At 41.4% G+C, this 26059-nt stretch overlaps 1 protein-coding gene across 3 annotated transcripts in view; it reads left to right on the top strand.

The window, feature by feature from the left end:
* Positions 1-26059, top strand: part of RORA (RAR related orphan receptor A) — a 707812-nt gene that overhangs the window by 667143 nt on the left and 14610 nt on the right. For all 3 annotated transcript variants that reach the window (XM_073877103.1, XM_073877104.1, XM_025883747.2), the window contains 3 exons: positions 15275-15416; positions 18613-19008; positions 24467-24588. In XM_073877103.1, the coding sequence (XP_073733204.1) occupies positions 15275-15416; positions 18613-19008; positions 24467-24588 (660 nt within the window). The remainder of the gene's footprint in view (positions 1-15274; positions 15417-18612; positions 19009-24466; positions 24589-26059) is intronic.

The following is a 26059-nucleotide window of genomic DNA, read 5'->3' as shown; positions in this document are numbered from 1 at the left end:
TGGACTGTCTGAGAACTGCTGGGTTCACACACTGCAGAAACAGTGTGTGTTTTCTTTTACCCCCAATGTTTATTTATGACAAAAATTAAAGCCATAAGAACACAAGGGGCAGCTATTATTTTATCATTGTCATTTTTCTAGATCCCCGCCCCAATCTTGTACAGCCCCGATGCCAAAGTGTATTTTGGTTATCTGTGGCTCTTTCTTCTGTCCTATTGACTTTATACAACGGAAATCACCAGACAATTAAAACTTAATTTTATTGACAGATTGAGCCTAGGCCCAGTCTGGGACCTATACAGTGGTGTGTGTTTATATTTGATGCATATAGTATTTGGTCTGCAATTATAGTTTCCCTCTGCTATAATTAATATTTTCACTTCTGGCTGTGGTGAAATCAAGAGACTTCTGCTTTTGCCGTTGATGTTAATGATTTATCATGCTCTAACCAGGTGAGGGTGGTTATAGCATCATAAATTACAAATAATTTATCTCGGTGATAGGATCACTAGACATTTGGAAAATTTCTAATTATATATATGTAAATAGATATCTAATGAAAAGAAAGAAAGTGACTCAGTCATTTTCTGAGCTAATCATTTTATGAATGTATTTTATTTATTTTTTTTATTTTTAGATTTTATTTATTTATTTGACAGAGAGAGAGAGATAGTGAGAGCAGGAACACAAGCAGGGGGAGTGGGAGAGGGAGAAGCAAGCTTCCCGCGGAGCAGGGAGCCCAGTGCGGGGCTCGATCCCAGGACCCTGGGATCATGACCTGAGCTGAAGGCAGACGCTTAACCGACTGAGCCACCCAGGCGCCCCTTTATGAATGTATTTTAAATTGCATTTTAAAATCAACCACCTGAAACCCTAAGAAACCAAAGAACCTATTTAATTGCTGAAATGATGATTTATTTTACCACATATTTGCTCGGGTAAACATTGCACATAAACCGCAAAAATGATGCCAGTTTGGTAGCTCTTTTCTCTGGTTTCTGGGTATTCCCAGCCCACCCTCTCCAAGTCCCCTTTGCTACCTATAGAGAGACAGTATTGTGAAATGCTTATGCTCTGACTTTGGAACCAGACTGCCTGGGTTTGAATCCTAGTTCTGCTTTACCAGCCTGAGCACCTGCCCAACCTCTCTGTGCCTCTGTTTCCCCATCTGTAAAATGAGGTGGACATTGTAGTTACTTCCCAGGGTTATCATACATTTAGGTAAAGCACGGAGAAAAGTGCCAGGCATGTAACAATCGTTCAGTAACTGTTGGCTGTTGTTACAGTCATTGCTAGCCAAATTCCATACAGCTTGAGTCATGCTGCTCTAGTCAGATATCATTTCCAGAACATATATGGGTCCAGTCTTGATTTTTTTGTGACCATTTGCTTATTTGTCATGTAGACTCTTCTACTAAAAACAAAAATATGAGCACCCCCTTGGGGCCAGGCACTATATAAGCACTGTAAGGGATCCAGAGACATAGAAGACCTGAGCCACCTCAAGCAGTTCATGGTCTAGTTGTAGAGATGAGGTCTGCAAAGGAGCAATGCAAGAACTAAACCCTAGGTTTAATAAACCAGAAAAAAATTTTAAAAGGGAGGGGGTGGTTCAGAAAGAGATCCATGCATTTAAGGTCAATTAAATTTTGACAAAGATGCCAGTTGAATTCAATGAAGAAAAGATAGTTATTTCAAATAATATTGCTGGAACAACTGGACATTCATATGAAAAAAAATGAACTTCACATTTATACCTCTCACTGAAAGTAAATATTAACTTAAAGAATATCCTAAGCATAAAGCGTAACTCTATAATATTTCTAGAGGAAATCATATATTTTTGTAACAATAGACATACAAATATTTCTCAGACCACACACTGAAGTCCTTACCTTATTTTATTTTTATTTTTTTTAAGATTTTATTTGACAGAGAGAGATACAGCAAGAGAGGGAACACAAGCAGGGGGAGTGGGAGAGGGAGAAGCAGGCTTCCCGCGGAGCAGGGAGCCCGATGCGGGGCTCGATCCCAGGACTCTGGGATCACGACCCGAGCTGAAGGCAGACGCTTAGCGACTGAGCCACCCAGGCGCCCTTATCCTTACCTTATTTTAAAAAATAACAAATTGGACTTAATCAAAATTAAAAACTTGTACCCTTCAAAAGGTATCATTAGTAAAAAGAAAAGGCAAGCCATATACTGGAAGAAATAAAACAAAAAAATAAATTTTAAAATAAAAGGACAAAAACAATAAAAAGGAACAATAACTTGAACAATCTCGTCACAAAAGCTGGACAAGGAACCAGTGAACATGTGGATATATTCTCAACATCTTTAATCATTAGGGAAATGTAAATAAAACCACAGTGAAATACCATGACATATTCATCTGAAAGGCTAAAATTAAAATAGAACAAAACATGAAGAAGAAGAACAAAAACACTGCCTAGAACAAACATGATGAAGATTCAGAGAAACTGGTGAATTTTTCAGTCTCCTACATTACAGGGGGCAGGGGGGCTGTGACATGGGACAGCCCCTTTGAAAAAAGGTGGAAAATAGGATAAGTTATTAGCCCCACATATGACCTAATGGCCCATCCTAGGTATTTACCCAAAAGAAACAAAACACCTGTCCTAGAAAGACTTTTATATGAATATTTGTAGTACCTTTATTCATAATGGCCATCAGCTAGAAACAACCCAAATGCCCATCAACTGAAAAATGGATAAAAGTGTGTGGTGGATGGTTGAATAAGATCCATGGAATGGAATGCTGCTTAGCAATAAGAGAGGATGTACTATATGTGCACAAAACAACATGATGATGAATGAAAGAAACCAGAAACAGAAGAATAATTAATGTATAACTGCACTTATATGTCATTCTAGAAGAAGCAAAACTTTTAAAGCTATAATGGCAGAAAGCAGATGTGGTAACCTGGAACCGCGGTAAGGTATCACCATTACTGAGAGGGACACTTTTTGTGGCTTGTGGCAATGTTCCGTCTTGATTGTGGTGGTAGTTCCACAGGTGTACACAGTGTCAAAATTCACGAAGGTGTACTCTTCACAATGGTGCGTTTTTGAATTGAATTTATGCCTCGATGAAGTGTATTTAAAATATATATTAAAAACTAAATCCCGGAGTAAGACTGTAATCTGTGGTGTGGCCACATACCCACGAGGCAGCAAGAACCTAGAGGTGGGGAAGTCTTGGTTGTCTTTTGGGGACAGCATATAACCCAGTGTGACTGGAGCAAAGGGTCACTTTCTGTGGATAATGGAAAATAAGAAGGGTATGCCATTCCCAAACTTTTAAAGGCTCTATTATACCAAGGTTTTTATTAGAAGGGTACTTTGCTTGTTTTTTTTTTTTTTTTAAGATTTTTAAAATTTATTTGAGAGAGAGAATGCACATACAAGCATGGGGGGCGGAGGGGCAGAGGCAGGGGGAGAGAGTCTTTTTTTTTTTTTTGGATCTCAGGGTTTTTTTTCCATTTTTATTGTTATGTTAATCACCATACATTCCATCATCAGTTTTTGATGTAGTGTTCCATGATTCATTGTTTGTGCATAACACCCAGTGCTCCACGCAGAACGTGCCCTCTTTAATACCCATCACCAGGCTAACCCATCCCCCACCCCCCTCCCCTCTAGAACCCTCAGTTTGTTTTTCAGAGTCCATAGTCTCTCATGGTTCGTCTCCCCCTCCGACTTACTGAGGGAGAGAGTCTTAAGCAGACTCCATGCTGAGCGCAGAGCTGGGGCTCCATCCCACAACCCTGAGATCACGACCTGGACCAAGAGTCAGAGGCTTAACCGACAGAGCGACCCAAGAGCCCCTACTTGTTCTTTTGAAGTGATGAAGGAACAGTGCACCAGCTTTGGTCATGCCTTGAATATTGCATTTCAGAAAAACATAAAATCTAGGCCTTGCAGGGGCTTAGGTCTGTCACTGAAGATGTTTCTGAGCTCTTGGAACAGAATTTAGTCCCAGCTCTGGGTGAGCTGTAGGAGGGTGTGTGGGGTAAGCTGAGGCAGGCCTGCCTGGGAAGTGGGGCCAGGCCATGGAATGGGCAGGCAGAGGAAAGGGCCAGAAATAAAACAAGAGGTTGTGGATGTTGGGGGTGAGATTCTATCTTCAAAGTGAATAACAATGCTGAAGTGTTTATAGAAAAATGACACCGGTTAAGATTTCCTTTGAGAAGTGGTCCTATTTTTCATTCCACCTCCGTTCCTAGCTTCATCATTAAAGATTTTTTTTTTTAATTCATTAGAGAGAGAGTGCAAGCATGAGCGGGGGGCGGGGGAGAGGAGCAGAGGGAGAGGAGAGAAGCAGACTCCCTGCCGAGCAGGGAGCCCGATGCAGGGCTCGATCCCCGGACCCCGGGATCACGACCCGAGCTGAAGGCAGACACTTAACCATCTGAGCCACCCAGATGCCCCCCCAGCTTCATCATTAGATACAGTGATGATGATGATGAAAAATTTATTTCCCGATAGAAACAGTTTTTTATCTTTATCCTTTAGACGTTTTGGATCTACAATTTCAATTATAACTTTTTAAATGATGATGTACAATCAAGTTTTAGGCTTGATAGGATTGATTTCTGATTACATTTAAGACCTTTTGCTCTTAATAGGACAAGAACAGAGTAGCATTCGTTTGTCAAATACTTATTCATCAATTAATTACACTTCAGACGATGTCTTAGGCAAAGTTTCCTTTTCCATCCAGTGAAGGAAGAATTTGGAGTAGTTTCTTTGCATTAACAACATATGAGACTCTTAACTATAGGGAACAAACTGAGGGTTGCTGGAGGGGAGGTGGGTGGGGGGGATGGGGTAACTGGGTGACGGACATTAAGGAGGGCACTTGATGTGATGGGTGTTATATGCAGTTGATGAATCACTAAATTCTACCTCTGAAACTAATAATACACTATGTGTTAACTAAATTGAATTTAAATAAAAACAAAAAAAAAAAAAAAAAAAAAAGAAAAAGAAAACCAGTATGCTGTCTGAGATTAACAGTGAAAAGGCTTTTCAAAGATATCCAGAATGCAAAATTGGTACTTTTCCCTTCCCCCGCTTTTTTTTTTCCCTGAAAGAGTTAAAGCAATTTCTGGAGGTTTGTATGTATTAGGCTAAAAAGAAATGTCCATAAATATTCCATTTAGGCTCAAATTGTTTTTTAGAGGATTCTAATATTTTTATTTCAGTCGTGAAATGTCACTAGCTTTGGATCAATTTTAACCGCTTTTCAGCATTGATGTATTCATGCCCAATATTTTTATTTTAATGTTTTATAGCACCTGGCCCCAATATTAGAGCTAGCCATTTAAAATGAAAATTAGACTTGGCTATTACTGCATCCTGTGACATCAGCGTTTCAGTTCTGTTAAATACCAGGTGATAAGAAAAAACTTCCGTTTCACTCACTCTTCCAGTCCTGTGATGAGATGCACAAGTAGTAGAATGTGTGAAACCCCAATGTGCATCAAGATGATTTGGATTTTTTTTTCCCTGTATTTTTTGTTGCTTTGTTGTGGTCTTAATCATGTCTCAGTAACTGCTGTCCTTCCTCAGCTCATAGACAATGCTGGGCTTATGGCCTTGTTGTCAGTAGGGCTCTAACATAGTGTGTGGCTCAGGGCAGGGCTCCTCATGCTTGCCTGGGGATCACTGCTGTTGAATGTGTTCATTTGAATTGAGTCTGAGTGTGGCAGATCACAAGCAGACATCTACACTTACCAAATATGACACATGAGGTCAGCTTTAATCAGAGATCATTTGCACATACAATTCTACAGGGAAGCCAGTCATTATTCAAAGGGAAAGTAGTTCAGGAGATCTATGATTCCGTGATTTATTGCGGTATGAGTGTAGCACTGTACCAGCTAACTTTTGCGAAAGAGGTTGCCTATTCTTTCCTAAAGAACAAATTCCCTTCTTCATTTGCTTCCTTGAGGACTATTTTTGCTGTCCCCCCCTTTTTAATTCTATCATTTCTTCTGCTTCTTCCTGTCTCTTGATTTAAATCTATTTATGCCCTCTCCTTACCCCTCAGTAAAATTAAATCGACATTTTTTTTTCTTAACTTTAAAACTCTCTGCCCATGTTTATCCATAGATATTTCTTTTTCCACCCCAGCCCCATACCTCTGAATGTTCTCAACGGAAAGTTCCTCGAGAGAAATAAATTTGTAACAGTTTATCATTTACAGAAGGGATTCTCCGCTGTGAGAAGGAGACATACACCCGCTTCAGTGGTCCCCCCAAATTCCAGTTTTTCAGTTGTATTGGAAAATACAATAATTCTGGGTGCCTGGGTGGCTCAGTTGGTTAAGCGACTGCCTTCGGCTCAGGTCATGATCCTGGAGTCCCGGGATCAAGTCCCACATTGGGCTCCCTGCTCAGCAGGGAGTCTGCTTCTCCCTCTGACCCTCCCCCCTCTCATGCTCTCTCTATCTCATTCTCTCTCTCAAATAAATAAATAAAATCTTTAAAAAAAGAAAATACAATAATTCAGGCAGGCATAGGAACATTCATAATAAATCATAGCGTTATGAATAAATCTTGGTTGTCAAAAGCAAATGTGTAGCCGTTCCAAAGCGTCTGCCATTAGAATTCAGCAAGGCAGCTGTCAGCTGCTTTCTTGTAATTAAACAGCCAATGAACAGCTAATTAAGACATATGTGTATACAGAAGTGGAAGTGGGTATGTTAATGAACTGTAGGAATCAATTCATTAAGTGAAAATTGTCAAAAGACCAAACATCAGATCAGCATTTCAGCCTCTGCCTTACTGAGAAGGAGCCCCAAACAGGAGGGGAGCCCCCTCAGAGCAAGACCCTTAGAGCACTTCCCCAAGCACACCCATAGTTCTCTGTCCAGCCAGCCCTCACTTTTGGGCAAAACTACTAATAACTCTGATAGGAAACGCCACGTATATTTCAAAGCTTCTTTTTGAGCAGATCTAGCAAATGACCATGTTTTCCTACCCATATGTAAACATGGTATTCGACACCCTACGAAGTGTCACCTCCCTCTCCTGTGTCTAAACCATTATATGGAACTTTGACTACAGAACTGAAAAAGTGGTGGCTTTGGGGGTTGTTTGTTTGGTTTTGTTGTTTATCTTGTTCTGTTCAACCTGCCCTGCATGTTTGTCTCGATGCTTTTTTGGTACTGTATTAAGAAGTCTATGGCATTTGGAATAAGATGCACCAGGGTTCAGCGATTCAGATCCTGGCTCCTCCCCTTACCTGCTGTGTGACTTCCAACACATGGCTTAACCTCTCTGCACTTGAATTTTCTCATTGTAAAACAGGTAGAGAAATACCTACTTTGCAAGGTTGATGTGAATTGCAGATCAGCAATGTTGCCAAGTGTCCTACACGGTGCCTGGTATTGAATAGGTGTTCAGGATATGATTACCACCACAGTTTTTAATCAGTACAGTCATTTTTCCCTCTGGTCATTCATTCAGCAGGTATTTGTTGATTTCTCTAAGAACTGGGGTAGCTCCTGGAAACAAAGAAACAAAGAAGCAAAGCAATCAGTGAGGGAGACCTGGCCATAAGGGTGCACATGGGAGGGGCCCCTCAACCAACCTTGGGAGGGGCAAAGTCAGAGAAAGTGATTATGTCTGTGAATCCTGAAGAGACGGGGAGAGCTTCTGGAAGTGGGGGTGGAGTGGGGGAATTGGGGGGTTGCCCTTGGAGGAACCGTGAACACAGCACAGCAGTTCAGGCTTGGCCAAAGTGTGACTTTGAGAAGAGGACTGAACGTAAGAGACAGTTGCCTGGACAGGTGGTCGTAGCCTGGTCATCAGTAGGGAGCCATTGAGGGCTAAGAAGCAGGGAAGTGACCCGATCGGGTTGATATTTGAAAAAAGGTCCCCAGTAACTGTGTGAAAATGGATTGGAGGGAATGTGAATGGAGGCAGGCTGTATAATAACTAATTTGGGAGATGGTACGCATGTAAACTTGAAAAAATTGCAGTAAAGATGGAGAACAGTAGAAGGATTTGCGAAATAGGAAGATGGTAAGAAACAGCCTAACATGGTGACTGCATGGGTACGGGAGGGCAGGAGGCAAGGATGAAATGAAGCCTATCGTTCTGCCTTGAGTACCTGGGATGAAGTTGGTCCCTTGACTGAGCAAGCAAACATTGGAGGAGACGAGGCCAGGAAATGGGCAGTGGGCTGTGTTACGTTCTGTTTTGGAATGAAGATAAAACCATTCAGTTGAAGTGACTGAAGAATATGTGTGTCTATGTGTGGGGGGATGATAGGGCTATAGAAAAATCGAACCACAACTCTGGGTAGAGGCCCATCTGAAGTAGGGAGGATTCATTCAGATAGCCTGATGGGAACCTGCAGAAGGGCTGTGCCCAGTCCAGTCATGTGCCGGTCCGTTTTTAACAACTGAGTTTGGAAAACAGTGTCTATCTGTATGTACATAATTTCAATGTATTTGTCACTGATGTAATGTCACACAAATAGTAAAATCTACAATATCCTGCACTATAAACTTCATATAGACCGATGATTCTCGCTAAGTGCTCTCAGTAATTTTTGCGCAACTCCTATATCTGTACCTGTGGTTGCAGTTGATGAAGGACTGTGGTGCCAATGTGAATGTTGATATTTTCATTTGCATTAATGAATAAGAGGAAAGTGAAATAAGGAAGATGTGTTTTGGAACTTCACTCATTCACCAGTGATGACATGAACGATCTCTTTCCTGAATCAGATGATCAGATAATGGTTTTTAAATACTGGAAGAATATTTCCTCAGATTTGTTGTGCTGTTCACAATGTGATGGCTACACATATTATATTTAATACCTTTAACCCTCACTATTGTTTTATCATTTTTTAAATCTAGACAGTAAACATAATAAATCAAGCCCCAGTTTGTAGCTCTTGCCAGTTTCTGTAATACAGATACTCCCAGCACATGGTCAATTTCAGGCCTCCCAGCATGACCTCTCACTGAATGCAGAGCAGGGAAGACATAGCACACCGTTATGTAGTATCCCCACCATCCAGATATAATTGATGTAAATATCCTCGGGAACATGGATAATAGCAAAATAATAAAATCAATAAGTTAATTTTTAATAATGGTTATGTTTAATGATTGGTTCACAAAACTCCTGAAATTTTAACACTAAGCTCTTGCGATCTGGAATGAGCCTTTTCCCATACACCATGGCCTCAGTCCCAGTCCCAGGGAACTCCAAACTGGTAGGAGTGAGGGATAATTTCATAGAGTAAAGTCAAAAATTAGGCATTAGAAGTTTCCAGAGGATGGAAGGCAGAAATTAGAAATAAAACTCAATGAAAGGCACTTGGAAAGGCGAAGGGAGGAAACACTGGAGAGTTCTCTTGGAGTCTGTGGAAATCGATATAGTTGGTGTGTATGAGGAAGTCAGGATTGTGTGATGTCACTTCTCTTAGCCCAACACTTCAGAAGAGATACTTAAGTGAGAGGGGACTGTATTTAAAATTAGGACACTGACTTTGAGTGTCAGCACTAATATATACCAGGCATGGCCACTAACCATTCTGAGCTTTATTTTTGTTATCTACAAAATAAGAATACTAGAGTAGATCTGTGGTTCTTAACATGGGGAAGGCAGTGGAGTCTTCAAAGAAGCTTTGTTAAAATATTTATCATATAAATTGATATCCTTTTTTTTTTTTTTTTTTGGCCTGCAAAAATGGCACCTTCATATTGTTCAAACTCTATGTATGTTCAGGACTATATCCCCAAACGTTCTGGTTCAATAGATTTCAGGTGTATTTTTTAAAGCTTCATGGGTGATTAGGATGTACCGTCTGTTTGAGAACGTCTGAACCTGATAATCTCTCAACTTCTTCAGTTCTAAAGACCTGTTTGTATCATTTAAATTAACTATTTGCAGTAGCTGCATGTTGGTATGCTGCCACTAGGTGGTGGTAGTGTGCCACAGTCACACCGAGTTCTGCTACCCTGAAATTCATCATGGTGTCTCTCTGCTCAAGCCCACCATGTTCACAGGGGCACATCTCCATGTATTTTGACATCCATAAAAAGTGAACTTTTAAGAAAGCCAAAGAAGTAATTAATTAGCTCATCTTTTGGCAATAAAGCTCTAAAACTGTGAATTTAATATCTCTTCTAGCTAACTCATAGCTTCAGCAGTTTCTTCTTAATGCATACCTCTTCAATTCCACCTAAAACTCCATGCACTGGCTTGTGCTGTCCCTGCTCTTTGTGTGGCCTCAGACTCCCCAACCCCTAGAACTTGTATCTGAGCTCACTCATTTCTCACTGGGACCCTTTTCAGGATTGCTCCCCAGTCAGTAGAGATCCTGCTTCTGCATTTATGAGTATATGTTTACCTTTAGGTGGGAAGATACCTACCATATTTTCTACCTTTCTTCCTCATCCTTCTTGCTCCTCTAATCCTCCTCCCTCTTAATGTGTTCATTAGCCTTAAGTATTTTAGTTTAACTTCCCAAATCCTTAAGCCCCTGAGAAATCACCAGGAATGCCGAAATGAAGAGAAAGAACAAAAGAGAGAGAGAGAAGGAAGACCAAGCCCTCATTCTGTCTGAAATGTAAAGTTCAGGGTTTATGTGAGTCACACAGGCTTACCCTCTCTCTCTCTCCCCCTTCATAGCTCTCACCTTATAACCCCACTTGACCCATCCCACATGGTATGTGATAACTCTCCTTGTGGGCATGACTCTGTTGCCTCAGTCCAAAAGCAGGATCTCTTCTCTGGATCTTGGCCGCTCCCAGAACTTTCAGCAGGCACTTGCTCAGCTGACTCAGTATAGAATAAATGGTGTTGTGAAGAGCAAGGTGTGTCTATTTGCTCACCTACTTTCCCCAAACCCTTCAAAGCTGAGCCATCTAAAGAAGTATAGGTCTCTTCCAAGTTGACAGCATGGAAGCCAGACCTTAGTTCCAGCCTCGGTGCTCAAAGCCCATGTGGAATGCTTCATGGATTTGCCTTGCAATTTATGGCATAATTACTCAGACACCTCTCATGATAGAGGTCTTTAGTGATGCTGTGTCCTTGACGGAAGTTTGTTGTTGTTGTTACTGTTTTATTTGTTTTCCAAGTGAACCCAAATAAATTAGAAATAAATAAGGTGAATAAAAGGAGACCTAATGGCTCTGGTCAGAGATGAGGGAAAACGGTGAGCTCATGAGACCGGTTTTCTCATGTGACTCCAGCCCACATCAGGCTGTAGGAGAAGAATCTGTAAAATATCTGGGCAGTGGCCTTTTAGGCCTGCTAACAGGGCTAACCTGAAGGAAAACAGCAATTTCAGAGCAGATCAGTCTTGCTACTTTATTCATACCTGTCTCTTTGTCTAATTTAATGGTTGCCCTCTCTGAGAACAACCAAGTGGGAATCCTTTTGACACGCAAGGGCAGCAGAAAAATAAAAAGGATAAAAGTGTGCGTTCTAGAATTAAGCCCATGAATTCATATCCTGCCTTTACCCCATGCTAGAGGTGGGGCTCTGAGAAGGTCACTGTACCAAAAACGAAGGAAATGGTAGTACCTTCCTCATACTTTAGAATTACAGGATATCATCCACATAAAGCACAGGGGCACCTGACACATAGTAAGCACTGTTTTAACGATACCTGGGATTAGTTTTAATCAGGTAGGCAAGACACACAGACACAAAAATGTCATGAAGGAAGAAGGCTTTATGCTCACAGGTCCCTAGAAACAGGAAGGGCCACAGTGGGAAGCAGCGGGATCAGTTAGGTAGAGAGAAGGGGAAAATATGCATAGGAGACTTTGTTGTGACTTCCCTTAGTAAGGAATGGGCAAGGCAGGGTAAGCAGATTTAAGGTTGACTAGTTTTAGCCAGCCCTGGAGTCTAGGGCCATCGTAGTTGCCTGGTACCTGGTCCTGGGATAAAATGGGCAGGGGACAGGAGTGGCTCAGAGTGTGAGAGCCTCATAGAGGAGGTAGTTGGGTATATGGGCTCTGGATTAGTTGGTTTGCCTGTGAAAAGTGTGCTCCCAGGCAAGTTGTTTGCAATCTCTAAGAATTAGCAAGCCCTGGGAAATATAATCTCTCCTGGGTCACAAGGACCCAAGAGATCAAAGCATCAAAAATATGGAATAAAAATATATGATTAATACAAGCACTAATTAAAAATTTCTCTGTCATCATTATCATCGTCATCATCATGCCTTCTCAGCATTCCCTGGTAGTAGAGCAAACTGACTGGTGTTTTGTTTTGTTTTTTTTTTAAGATTTTGTTTAATTTATTTGCCAGAGAGAGAGAGAGAGAGAGCGGCAGGCTGAGGGAGAGCAGGCTTCCCGCTGAGCAAGGAGCCCGATGTGGGACTCGATCCCAGAACCCTGGGATCATGACCTGAGCCAAAGGCAGACGCTTAACCGACTGAGCCACCCAGGCATCTCTAAACTGATGATTTTATATGGCTTCTATGCCAGCGTCCTGGAACTCATTAGTGGTGGTTGATGTTATAAGTGGAAACTAAAAAGTAGCATCTTTTTTGTTAATGACCCAGCCATTATTCAAGAGCTGTATCTAGTTCTGGATTTCATATTTTTGAAGGAAGTGGAAAAACCGGAGAGGATTCTGAGAAGAAATTCTTAATGGGGGGAAAGAACCTAGGAGGAAAGGTGACAGATGCTGTGATTCGGTCTACAGGTGAGGGGTCGGGAGATAGCCTGGCAGTCCATTCAAATAAGAGGAGATCACTCAGACATTCCCCATATTTGATAATCATAGAACAAAATGGAGCAAGCTTCATTGTGAAGCCAGCAAAATTCAGCCTCAACTAAAGGAAAAGCAAGTAATTCCTGATCCTTGGCACCTGTAGTGATAGCAAACACGGAGGGTCTGAAGAAAGGCAGAGTCTCAAGAAACAGACACCTTTCAGCTTTGACAGAGATTACAAATCTCAGACAAACTGAATACCTAAACCCATGACCTCTTTGTATCTCTTTCTAAGGATTATCTGCCTCTGTTACCATTTTTATCTTCTTGAATTCTCTTCATTAAGCTCCAAAGAAAGCTTTACTTCTTCTCACTTTCATTTCATAGAGGAAAAAAACACCCCAAACAAACAAAAAGCCCACAGCTTTAGATATTTTGAGAAAAGTAAGATTGCTTCACAGAAGAGGCCAGACTTAATATAAGGGAGATTCAAAGCACATCACACAGTCTGAGACCCTGGGCCACCAGCCCTGCCCATGTTTAGGCTGGTGAGTAGTTCGACAGACAGCCAAGAGTGTATGATAGGTCAGTGCCCTGCCCCCTCCCATTCTAGGTTGGCTTCCAGAACAAAGAGGTGGAAACTGATGTCATATCCATCATTACCATTGACTTAACCCACAGTCACCAACTCATCACAAAAGAAAGCAGATATACTAGATTGCTCTTCCCATGTAATTCACATTCCTTTCCACCTACATGCTGTAGAAAAATCAGAAAGCACAGATAAACAGAAAGATGTTTATTTTTATCACCGTTTTATGTCAATAATTATATTTCTGAAATACCATTTTTACTGGTTTCTGAATATGTGGATATCCAATATGACTCTTGCAACTCATTAATGTAGGACATTTAGCATCTTTCCAAATTATTTTTATATTTCAGACTATACTTATGGTGAACATCCTTGTAGATAAGTCTTTATAGTCTTATATTCCTTTAAAATATATTCCCTAAAGGATAATTATTGATTCAATAAATAGACATATTTTTAAGGATTTTGATACAACTGCCAAGTTGATCTCCAGAAAAATATTTTGGTGAGAAAGTACCTTTGTCAGGGTGCCTGCTACTCTGTCAGTTCTTCAGGACTTTACTTCTTCTCTCTCCACTGGTGTCCCCTTTACTGGGGTCCTGTTACAATCTTTACCATTAAGGATTTGAAGGCAATAATGTTCTTTTGGACCCTTCATGGCCCTGCATCATGCAAAGGACTTTGGTTACCTTCCTTTTCTTCAGCACCTTCCTAGCTTGCAAAACCACTAAGAGATAAGTCAACAATAAGACAGTCAACCCCCCATATGTTTGGAAATTAAGAAATGTGCTTCTAAATAATGTATTAAAGAAGAAATCTATTGAAAATTAGAGCATGTTTTCAAATGAATGGTAATGCAAATACTACATGGCAAAACTTATTCTAAAAGATAACCAAAAGGAAAATGTGCAGCTTTAGGAAAAGAATGAACACAGAAAATGAATGATGTAGTAAGGATCCAGCTCAAGAAGTTAGCAAGAGTGAATGAATGAATAAGTGGATGAATAAATTAAATTCTTGAAGTCAGTAGCTCCTTAGGCATCTTTGCACACCCTCTCATTCCCAAAACAGTGCTTAACAAGTAAGTGGGGGGGTGCCTGGATAGCTCAGTTGGTTAAGCGTCAGACTCTTGGTCTCAGCTCAGGTCATGATCTCATGGGTCCTGGGATCGAGCCCCGAGTCGGACTCCATGCTCAGCAGGGAGATTGTCTCTCCCTCTCCCTCTGCCCCTCCCACTCATGCTTGCTCACTCTCTCTTTCTCTCAAATAAATAAATCAATTTTTTAAAAAAGGCAAGTAAATGGAACTCGATGACCATGGGATTGGATTTGTTAAATAAAGGCCATGATTCTGAACACCTGGTATTTCCAAACTCTCAAGGGTTGAGGAGTATTCCCATTCTGACTTCTCTACCAAGATAATCCATCCAAGTATCATTTAAGTTCTTAGGGCAGGAGATTCTATCTTAGGGAATGCAAGATGCCTAGAGTGTGGTAGAGTTCAGTGCGCTAGCAGAGATAACCCAGGATAGCAGGATTGTAGCTACCATGAGTTACAATGAGACAGCATTTTCCTTGTCTCTGGACATCTCAGAGAAGTGTTTTGTGTTTATTCCACTAAAAATATTTTGGAGATAAAGGTTAAAGATAAGTGCCTTTGTACCGATCCATCAAGCACACAGTTTGGTCATGAGAAGCCAAGAACAGGGCCTGATCACATAGGCAGCCATCTGTTGGAGTTAAAGTTTCACATGTGTAAGGGACAAGGGATTAGGGTCTAGGGATCAATTTTACCCAAGAAAAAGAAGTGACTTTAATGTCATTAATGGTCTCCTAGATGATCTGCTATAACTTTAATTCCCCGTTAAACATTAATGCCGTTCAGTGCTTAGTATACTGTCTTTAGTATCATATGGCTCAAACTGACACTAATCTGTTTTCTGTCTTATAACTGAATCACAGGGCTTTTTCAGGAGAAGTCAGCAAAGCAATGCCACCTACTCCTGTCCTCGTCAGAAGAACTGTTTGATTGATCGAACCAGTAGAAACCGCTGCCAACACTGTCGATTACAGAAATGCCTTGCCGTAGGGATGTCTCGAGATGGTGAGCACTCATAGTTTCAGTTGTACAGTAGCATGGGCTTGTGAAGGGGCCTTCTGAGCCCTGGACCCAGATCTGCCCCTCCCCCACTCCACCCCACCTCCTCTGGAGGCCTTGTGGGTGCCACGAAACCGGTTACTTCCTCCTCCGTAATCCACTGGGGGTCCGCTGGGGGTGAGGGTGACATGGAGGAAAAGCATCTGTGTGGTCAAAACACCTTCCGATTTTAGGCATTCAAGACATTACAGGTTGATGAATTGATTGAAGGTGATTGAAGGTACCTGTCATCTGAGGGCCTTAATAAATATACCTCTTATAGGCATTTTCCCCAGTAAGAAGCACAAGCCAGAGCTAATGGTTAAGGCTAATTGCTAGTGCTTTACACTAACTAGTAAAGCTTATTGGCAGTTGGAATGAATTAGCTTCTATATTAACTGGATATTTTGAATCACAAATCCAAAGTCATATATTTGGGGTTTTTTAAAAAATTTTTAATTAAGTTTTTAAATTTTAAATCCAGTGTAGTTAAACATACAGTGTTATATTAATTTCAGGTGTATAATATGGTGATTTAACATTTCCATATACTCCTTGATCCCCATCAACTGTTTCACCCATCCCCCGACCCTCCTCTCTGCTATGCTTTATTTTAAAAGAGTACCCTCAGTTAAAGTTATTATTTCTTTTTCCAACAAGAACATTTTTTACTTAGGGCATACTTCAGAATATATGGTTCTGTAGGATACACATTAAGACATTCCATCCAAGAAAAATAGAATACACATTTTCTTCAAGTACACACAGAAGAATCCCCTGGTTAAGTCACATAAAAAGAGACAAACAAATATCACAAATTTAAATCGCACCAAGTATATTTTCCAACCACAATGGTACAAAACTAAAGATCAACATTAAAACAAAGCTGGAAAATCTATAATGTAAATATTAAATATTTAATACATAAAAACTATACAACACACTACTGCATAAGCAGTAAACCAAATAAGAAATCAAATGGCAAATCAAAATATGTCTCAAAACAAAAGAAAGAGTCATGTATTTGTACATACAGAATGTGTGAAAACAGTGCAAAGCATGGCTCAATGACAAATGTTCTTTTCCTTAAAAGAAGCTGTTTTAAGAAATAGAGTCCATCTATCACTCAATTGCAAAACATTTCAAGATCTTCCTGGAACACTATCTTAAGTGCATTGAATAATCAACACCAGATTTCAAGACAGTTATTCTTATACAAGGAAACTGGGCAGAAAGTATTGCGGGTACATTTTAAGGACTTTTACGAACATACCGGCTGGCTGGCTCTCTTAAGAGATCCCCTTGAAGGAAACATCTCTTCCAATGGAATTCCTGCCTGTGGAAAATATTTCGGAATGCTGGGCAGGCATTCAGAAAGCCTGCCTTCCCCATAATCAGATGTTCTTGGGGCCCGCAGACCAGCCCAGGCACGAGTTGTGGTATACGTCGGTAGCAACGCACAGGATGGCCACTAAGAATACGTAGGCACAAAAATAAAGTTTGGGACATTGGAAGATGCAAGTCACAGAACTTATATACACAGAAATTCCTGTGATATGCAGCTCTGCAGATTTCATCTTTCAGTGACACTAAACTAACAAGGTCAGGCATATCTCTTGTGAACTTGTAAGCTAAGATCACAGGTTGTGTGTGCATTTTCTCAAGAACTGATCCTTTCGTTTCACTTAGAGGATAGTATAATTACTCTTGTTAATATTAAGGCAAAAATTGAAACACAGTTCAGAGTCACAGCAGAATGAGTTTCACCTATGGCTATTAATCCCTTTGGGTGTTCTGGAGTATTCTTTAAAAGAAAAACTATATATATACCTTCAGTATACCTCTTGGAAATTTTGCACAGAGGTAGCAACACATGTTATGGCCTTGATGTGAATGTCGGGGCTTGTACAATGACAGGCCTGAAACCCAGAGCTCAGAGCAGCCTGATTGCTGCCTAACCAGCCCCAAGTTTGTTACCTGAGCCGTGGAAACTGGAAATTGACCCGGATCCCACTCACTTGTTTCCTGTGTATGAAGGGACAGCACGTCCTCCTTGGCAGGAAACAAATCTGCCAGCTGACCCAGGTGGTTGTCCCTGGTTCCCAACTTAACTTCCATGTCTCTTGCTTCCTACCCTTAGACTCATAGAATTACAGTGACGGTCAAATGGCTGACTTCAACCACCCGGTCAGGTATCAGTGTAACCACAATCAGTTAGGAGGTCTTAGTCCCTCCAGCAGAGGCTTTCTCTGCATACCCAGAATCGGGCTGAGAGAAAATGGGTTAGTGGGAGAGTTCGGACCAGGAAATCATAAGGTTCTTTTATCAATTATCCAGTGTTTTAGGAGAGATCATTTGGGATTCTGAATGAACAGGAAAGATACTACACTCATTGTTCACTTTAAATATGGGAACACATCCCAGGGAGAAACATTGCAAACACAAATTTGCCCAACAGGGATCTTACACAGTGTTTGCCCTTCTCAAAATTCTGATACTCTTTTTACTTGAGGGTAAATGAAAAGAGCAGAAGGTCACTTAAAGGTGGGCCCAAGGGTTCCACGGGGGTCACCGTGATCCAGGAGGAGGAGAGGGGGGCTTCTTAGGTCAGGTAGACTCAGAGATATAAGTCAGGAAATTGCAAAGAAGCCTCATTGTTGAGGTCTCACAGCAAAGCCCCAGCTTCAGCTGTTTGATTGGGAAGGAATAAGTGAATGAATGAGTGAGATGAATAAAAGTTGAGGTTCAGCTGCTTGTGCCTCGATGTACCCCTGTGAGTCTGCATCCCTGCACATCGGTCTGAACCCTGGGAAGAGAAAGAGGTGGTCGAGGCAAGCGGCATGGGCGGAGAATGAGCAAGCCCATCAAGTCACACATGAGCGGTTCCCACTGAGCGTCGGGTTATGTGACAGCAGGAGGACAGACGTGGTCATTGCCCTTCCACCAGTCCCAGGTCTGTTTCTGAAACGTAGCTCCTCTGGGATGTGGAGCAAGCCTGTGTGGGGTGGGACCGTTTTCACCTCTGGATCATGTCCTTATTTTTGTGGCAATGTGGTTTTTGATGGAGATTGTCTGAGACTTAAAAGGAACCCCCAATGCATGCTGGAGAGAATAACAAAGAGAAGCATATTGTCTATGGTGTGGTCTGGCTTTTCTCTTCCAGCTGTAAAATTTGGCCGGATGTCAAAAAAGCAAAGAGACAGCTTGTACGCAGAAGTACAAAAACACCGGATGCAGCAGCAGCAGCGAGACCCCCCACAGCAGCCTGGAGAAGCTGAGCCGCTGACTCCCACCTACAGCATCTCAGCCAACGGGCTCACCGAGCTTCACGAGGACCTCAGCAGCTACATCGACGGGCACACCCCGGAGGGCAGCAAGGCAGACTCGGCCGTCAGCAGCTTCTACCTGGACATACAGCCTTCCCCAGACCAGTCAGGTCTTGATATCAATGGAATCAAACCAGAACCAATATGTGACTACACACCAGCATCAGGCTTCTTTCCCTACTGTTCGTTCACCAATGGAGAGACTTCCCCAACTGTGTCCATGGCAGAATTAGGTAATGGCCTCCGTGTGTCCGTTGCGACGTGTTACTCGTGCCCTTTCAAGTAAATGGGGGGTGTTTGACTTTCCCTTAATGAGTTATGTTCTTAAAATGATACTAGGAGAGCAATTCACCTCTACCATTTGGACCCCTTCGAAGTTCCACCCTGCCCCCTTGCTTTTGATCGTCCACTGTTTCCCTTCGCATATCCAGGAAACACGTTGACCTGTCCATATCAGAGATGGGGCAGCATTGAAGCTGTCTTTAAATGCCACAGAAACTATAAACTCGGGGGATGGCCCCATTAACTCTGTTCATCATTTCCTTTAGTTATGATCCAGGTGTTGCTTTACACCTGAAGTCATAAAAATGGAAGCCCACACACTGTGCTTGGGCCATACACATTTTTTTTTTGACCTGCACAGAGTTTTAAAAATTTTTGAACTGGTTGCTAAAGTTTTAAACCTAGACAATCCTACCTCAAAGTTCAGATTTTTCAGCTTCTTGTGAGAGGGGAGAAAATGACCTAGTTATACTGGACCAGCGTTGGTGAATGGCAATAACCAGTTGGTACCAGTAAGGCCCTAACACCTTGACATGTTTTCCCATTTTATATCGCTGCCCAGCTCCTGTAGGCATCTAGGTTTTGCAGCCCTGAGGTACTCTATGAATGTTAAAGGGAAATTGGCCTCTTTATTTGCCAAAATGGTTTGGTGATGGATATTGGGGACAAAACTGATACATTTCATAGAAAACTCACCATGCAAAAACAAACAAACTTGTCATCTCCTTAATCCTGTGTGACATTGTTGCTTTTTGGGAGGTGTGACCTAGAAATGTTGAAAACACAGACACTGGAAGACTTGCCATTTCGAGGAAGTTGTGTTAACAACCCCTGTTGTAACATTTAATCGATTTTTAGGTACAACACTATATTAGCGAAACTTGGATAAGAAAGTTTGCAGTTTTAGAATTTGATGTGCTCCTCCCCGTGACTCCTCACACAGGGTTATAATCCTTTGGGATATTTCAATTAGTCGATGTGGAGGTGACTAACTTAACACGAGGAGAGAATGAAGACTTCAGATGGAAAAGAACCAGCAGGTTCTGACTTGAGCACAGACATCCTTAGTTCACAGAAATAACGGTTGTGTTCTTTAGATGGTTTCTCCACCTCTGTACCCCATAAAACATTTTTAAGTGAAATTTATATTTCCAGTAAAATCTTTCTCCAAATAGAACAAATTGAATGTTCTTTACGGTTTTTACACAAGCACCTCTTTATGGGTCTAAATTTAAATCCTCAAGAGCAGGGACATTTTAAGCGTGGTCTTTAACCACTGAACAGCATTAAAGGTGGATTGTAGCTCTTTTGATTAACAGAGGAACCTCTGAACTAGAAGCCAAGCTGAGCAGAGGTAGGTTTGATATTTTTTTCTTGAACTAGAACAAAAACCTTCCGTTTTTGTCGTGAAATCTTGGTTGGCTGCGACTTAAGCAGAACTGTAATGAAAGTAAAATTTTCAGAAATGAGTAAGGATTTGATTGAAAGCTGACATGATATCATGAAAAATGACCTGGCTCACTTTCAGTTTGCTTCCACCTTATCATAAATACTAGCAGATCTGTCCTGTTTGCTTGTCAAACGTTCAGCCCTAAAATAAAGCCATGGGGCTTAGCCAAAGTGTTGCCCTTAAATATGGCCCTTCGGCTAAATGTGCACTAATACCTGAATGGGGCCTGAAATGGCGAAACCAGTGCCCCCTGGGCCCCCTGGTCAGTGTCTTCCACAACTGTTACCTCCCGCTACAGTCTGGGAGCCCTGTGCCCTCAAATGTTCTCCATGCTCTCCTGAATTGGGGGCTTTTCACGTGTCTTGTGGCATTTTCCAAGATCAGTAAAATTAATTCATCACTAGGATTAGCCCCAAACCCAAAACTAAATAAGAATTTGTCTGAAAAGAATATAACTGGGCTCTAATTTTCTTTCCCATTTACCTGTACAAAATATTTGGAGGAGCTGAGCAACATAGAAGTGGCCAAAGACTGCTGTTCCTTCTTCAAAGCTATCTGGGGTTCTCTGATATTTCCTTTGGGGCCTCAAATCCTGCTATCTTTTTTTTTTTTTTTCCAATTCCAGTCTAGTTAACATACAGAGTTTTATTAGTTTCAGGTGTACAATATAGTGATTCCAGTCTTACTATCTTTTTAACTAACACCCTTGACTTCATTTTAGGCAAAATTTTGTCATCAGATTTTAAACCAATGAAACCAGTTATACAGTTGGAAAATAAATTATAAATTGACATATCCTAACCTCAATTTTCTCTTTCAATAATAGTATCTACAATCTATTACGTTTAGTGGAAATACATCTGCATTCCTGGCTAGGAGATTTTGCCCTTGAGGTACAATTAGTACCTGAATTATACGTTCCAGATAAACAACCTAGGTTCACTTAAAAAAAAAAAAAAAACTAACTGCGTGTGTCACTATAATTGATAACTAAAGCCTTGTGCAGAAGAGTCACCTGATTACTGGACAAAGGACTAGTCAAGAAGACAGCTTATATGTTTTGTGGTCCTAGGTTTGCTATAGGTTGTACAACCCATTGTAAGTCATGTACCTTGCAAGCTTCAGTTTCCCTACTTATAGAATATAATGATTAAGCACAGACTGGCCCCAAATTATGTATGTTTGAATCACTTGCCACTCGTCTGCTATGATACCTTGGAAAAGTCACTTAACCTCACTTGGGTTCATCATCTGTAAAAGGGAGATAATACCAGCGCTTTCCTCCCATGATTGTTATGAAGATGAAGAAAATATACATATTCAGAATATATGTGTATATATAAGTTATATGGGGCTAGCACATAGTAAATGCTATTAAATATTATCATCATTATTAATGGTGTTATTATCTGTAAACTGAGGAGAGGTCGGACCAGATGTCCAAAGTTCCTTCCCACTGTGAAAATCTGTGACTAACTCAGAAGTCAGGATTTTCCATCTGAAGTACCTAGACCTTAGCCGTGTTGAAGAAACAATCATGGTTGGGAAGGTGAACTGATTTGTCCATCACAAAGTGAATTTATCTGCTGAGTGCAAACCAGAAACCAGGTCTCCTAACTCCTAGTTGCACGGTATTTCACTATTCCAGAGTGTTTCTCTAAGAGACCACGCTAACTTAACTTTTACTCAGTCTGACCGTATTGTCCTTTGCTGAAATGGAGATTTAAAAATAGTAAAGTGTCTGAAATCTTGACACTTGCCAAATCAACTGTGAATTGTAAAGGCAGTTGGTGAGAATGCAGCCACTGCCCTCTACTGGTTCGACATGTACATTACGCCATTCCTTGTCAGACTTCCGAATGCTGGGCTCAAATAGGTAGGGATGGGTGGGAACAATTTTTAGGGTGAGGTAAAGCAAGATGCTGACCCATATTAACGGGAAAAGAAACATGATCTGGAAGGGAATACCATGAGCTTCTTCCCATTCATCACTTCATAGGATTCCCCCAGCTTCCGTGCAAACACTTCATCTTCATTTTTTTCGTATCTGCAAAAATTAGTTTATACAATTTTTTTTTCTTGTTTCTGACTCATTGTTTTTGTCTTTACTCCCCTCTTCCCTTCACAAGCATCACTGATTCTAAGACACATAAATTACTGTCTTCTCCCTCTTTTGGTCATTGTCTCTCTGTTTCTTTCCTTTAATTTTTTCCCTTCTGTTTATGCTTTATTTTCCTGGTATTTATTTATGTTATGTTCATATCTGTGTGTTGCCAAATAGGCCTGTTAAGATTTATTGTGTTTCAGTGTCTCTAAGGAGACTCTTGTTTAAGCTTCATTTAGGTGAACCCACTCTTTTCACACAAACAAGTCTGATGCTGTTTGCTGAAAGCAGTGACAAATTTCCAAACAGACCCTCTTACTACCATTCTTTGAAAAGGCTTTCCTGGTATATCATCAAGACCCTGGAAGGAGATCCCTTTGGGGTATGGTTTCATATTCATGGAATCTTGTCCGTTCCCTTAAAATACTTCCATCGTCCTTCCCTGCCATAACGTTTATCACCAATTTACCCAAAGTGCTTAGTCCCGCCCATGTGGATTACAGCGGCCTTTCATTGGTGCCTCCAGCACCGGCCTCTGCTCCAATCCACCAATCACAAGACTGCTTGTTCTGTTTCCCTGGATACAGCCTTCCGCGTGTCAGCTCCCCTGGAGAATTCCACTGACTCCTTTCGTTAAGCAGGTCCAAACCCTTAATCCTAATATTCGTGATTCTCCAGAATGTGGACTCTGACCTACTCATGTTTCTGTCTTGATACTATCACTTTTATCACATCTGCCTGTCCCCTGTAAATGCCATTATTGGCTCCTTCATCTGTCGCCCCTCCAATGTGGAACTGGCTCACCTCTTCACACTGCTGGCCTCTGCCTGCCAAATCCTCCCCTTCCTTCAGGGTCCACTTCAAATGTTCCTCTCCTGCCAAAAAGCATCCCCTAATACCCCTCGTCTCTCCCTTCCGTGGCAGGACCCGTTCTTTCTCTCTCTCTCTCTTTTTCTCTTCTGATATAATTCAACTTGATGCATTATTGTCTAATGTCTTGAATTGTCCTTTCAACATGTCCATACATGTTCCCCAGATTATAAGTTCCTAGAGAAACTTCTTTGGCATCTATTTGTTTTAATATCCTCAAACCACCTACACTCCAGTATAATAAGAACAAATGTTTATATAGTGCATACTAGGTAACCCTCCCTGTTCTAAGTGCTCAACTCATTTAATTCTCACAAGCCCTATGAAGTAGGTACTGTTTTCCTCATTTTGCAAATGAGGAAACCAAAGCACAGAGAGGTTGAGTAACTTACCCAAGATCATACAGCTAGTAGATACAAGAGCTGAGTTTCAAACACAGGCCATATAGTGCCAGAGTCCATCTCTTAATCACCACCCTATACAGAGTGACATAGTAGGCCCTCAGTAATGCTTCTTGTGCTATTTGCTGGAAAAATAAAAGAAATAAGTAGTTGTTTTCACAAAAGCATACCATTTCCTAAGTTTTCAAGAGTAATCCTCCCCAAGTCAATGTACACAGCAGGTGTGTCTTCGTCAAAATGCCAAGAAGAGGCTGCGTTGGTCATTTCCCACACCTGCCCAGGCTAATAATTTTTCATTCCCACACATTGGTGTAAAGCCACAGAAGAAGGTCAAGGTCAGGAGGGTCTTTGAAGTCACCAAGACTTAATTCTAAGTATTTGGCTTTGCCTGTCCTTCATCTTCATGTGCCAAAATACAGAATAGTTCCAAATTGCTTATTTAAAAATGTAAAGATAATTAAAACTGGTTCAGCATGTTTCTTTGTACTTGCTACTTTTTAAACCAAAGATTAAGCAGGGAAAACCCTGATTATCCGGAGAAGAGCTTGGCTTTTCATGTTTATGACCTCCTGTTTTCTCCTTAGAACACCTTGCACAGAATATATCTAAATCACACCTGGAAACTTGCCAATACTTGAGAGAAGAGCTCCAGCAGATAACGTGGCAGACCTTTCTGCAGGAGGAGATCGAGAGCTACCAAAACAAGGTACATACTCTGAAGATTTTTACCCAGGATTGAGGCAACAGTGGGAAGGGTGTTTATGCAGGACGTCTGTATTCGGGTATCAGATTTCTGTTTAAAATCTTTCTTCTGGAGATGATCATATACTTGGGGTTGGGGCTTTGTCTTACTGAGGTGCAAGTGTGTGAAATTCCAGCAATACAGTAACAAATTCTCTTGTACCTGTGATTATATACACGTATCTCCTATCACTTGGCAATGGGGGCTGGAGGAAGCAGTGTCCAAAAGCCTGAATGAATTGAGAGTTGTCCTGATTTCAAGGTCTGGAAGTTGAATGTAAAATAATCTCAGCCTCCTGTTTCCAGAGGTTCAGAGAGTGTGTACAGAAAAAGGTTTGGAAGCTATTATCATAACTCCAGTCTGAACCTAGCAATGCAAGGCTGACAAAGGGTGCCGCTACTTGCCTTTTTCTCTACACGCTGCTCAACAAGCCGTCAGAATGGGAGGGCAGGGCTGGAGAAGGGGAAGTTTCAATTACCTGTTCTGCCTTGGTAAAGGGAAATGCTGTGGTTTTCCCCAATAATTATAAAGATGTAGGCCTAGGAGGGGGGACAGAGATTATGCAGACTAATCCTCCCCTTCATTTTACATATGAGGAAATTAGCATCCCTTGGCGTCTGGCAGGAGAGTGAAAATATCAGGACCAGACCATGACTCCTGGCCCCTAACTCAGTGGTTCCTTCACCTCATCATATTGGTGGAAACAGTCTTAAAGTAAGCTTGGGGGAACAAGTGAGCGATGTAACAGATCCGTGTCCCCCTATAACTAAATTAAAGAGTGGGTATATAAAAGCAATTAAACAAGACAGGCTGGGGAATAGCAACACATCACTTTATTTGCCTTTGAGATAGCAGGTAACACCAGCAGCCAGCCAGTGTTGTTAGAAAGGGAAACCAGAAAGCAGTAAGAAACAGCCAGGCACGTGAGATGGGGTTCAGAGTCAGAAATGCTGGGATTTGCATCCCAGCTCCAACACCTCCTAGCTCTGAAACCGCTAAGAGAATTTGTGTCCATTTATGGAAAATGGGAAAATGAAACAAGACAAGGATGTCATACAGCATCTAGCTTGAAGCAGGTGCACAATAAATGTAATTGACTCCCCTTCTCTTCCTTATCCCCAGGAAAGTGGTATTAAATTCCCCAAGGTAAAATAATGGCTCAAAAGAAGATCCTACTTTGCTGCTTTCCGAGGCCCACGGGTAAAGCGGTGGCATGTATTGGTTTTCTGACTCATGTTTTCACCTGCTCGTGACATCTTCCCCTGTCCCTTTGCCACCAAAATGGTAACAGAGGAATCAGAGGAGACGAGAAAGGGACTTGGAAGCAATCATTATAACTCAAACGTTTATTTTTAACCCTCTAGACTTTTTGAATCCATTTCCAAAGGAGGCTTTGCCGGAACAGGGGCAGCTGAGACACCTGTGTTGGGGCTGT

The sequence above is a fragment of the Callorhinus ursinus genome, unplaced genomic scaffold (assembly GCF_003265705.2).
Source record: "Callorhinus ursinus isolate GAN/ISIS: 27379988/994484 unplaced genomic scaffold, GSC_fseal_2.0 scaffold25, whole genome shotgun sequence".
Lineage (NCBI taxonomy): Eukaryota > Metazoa > Chordata > Mammalia > Carnivora > Otariidae > Callorhinus > Callorhinus ursinus.
Note: the sequence above shows the minus strand (reverse complement) of the source record. Positions and strands in the feature narration are given on the sequence as shown.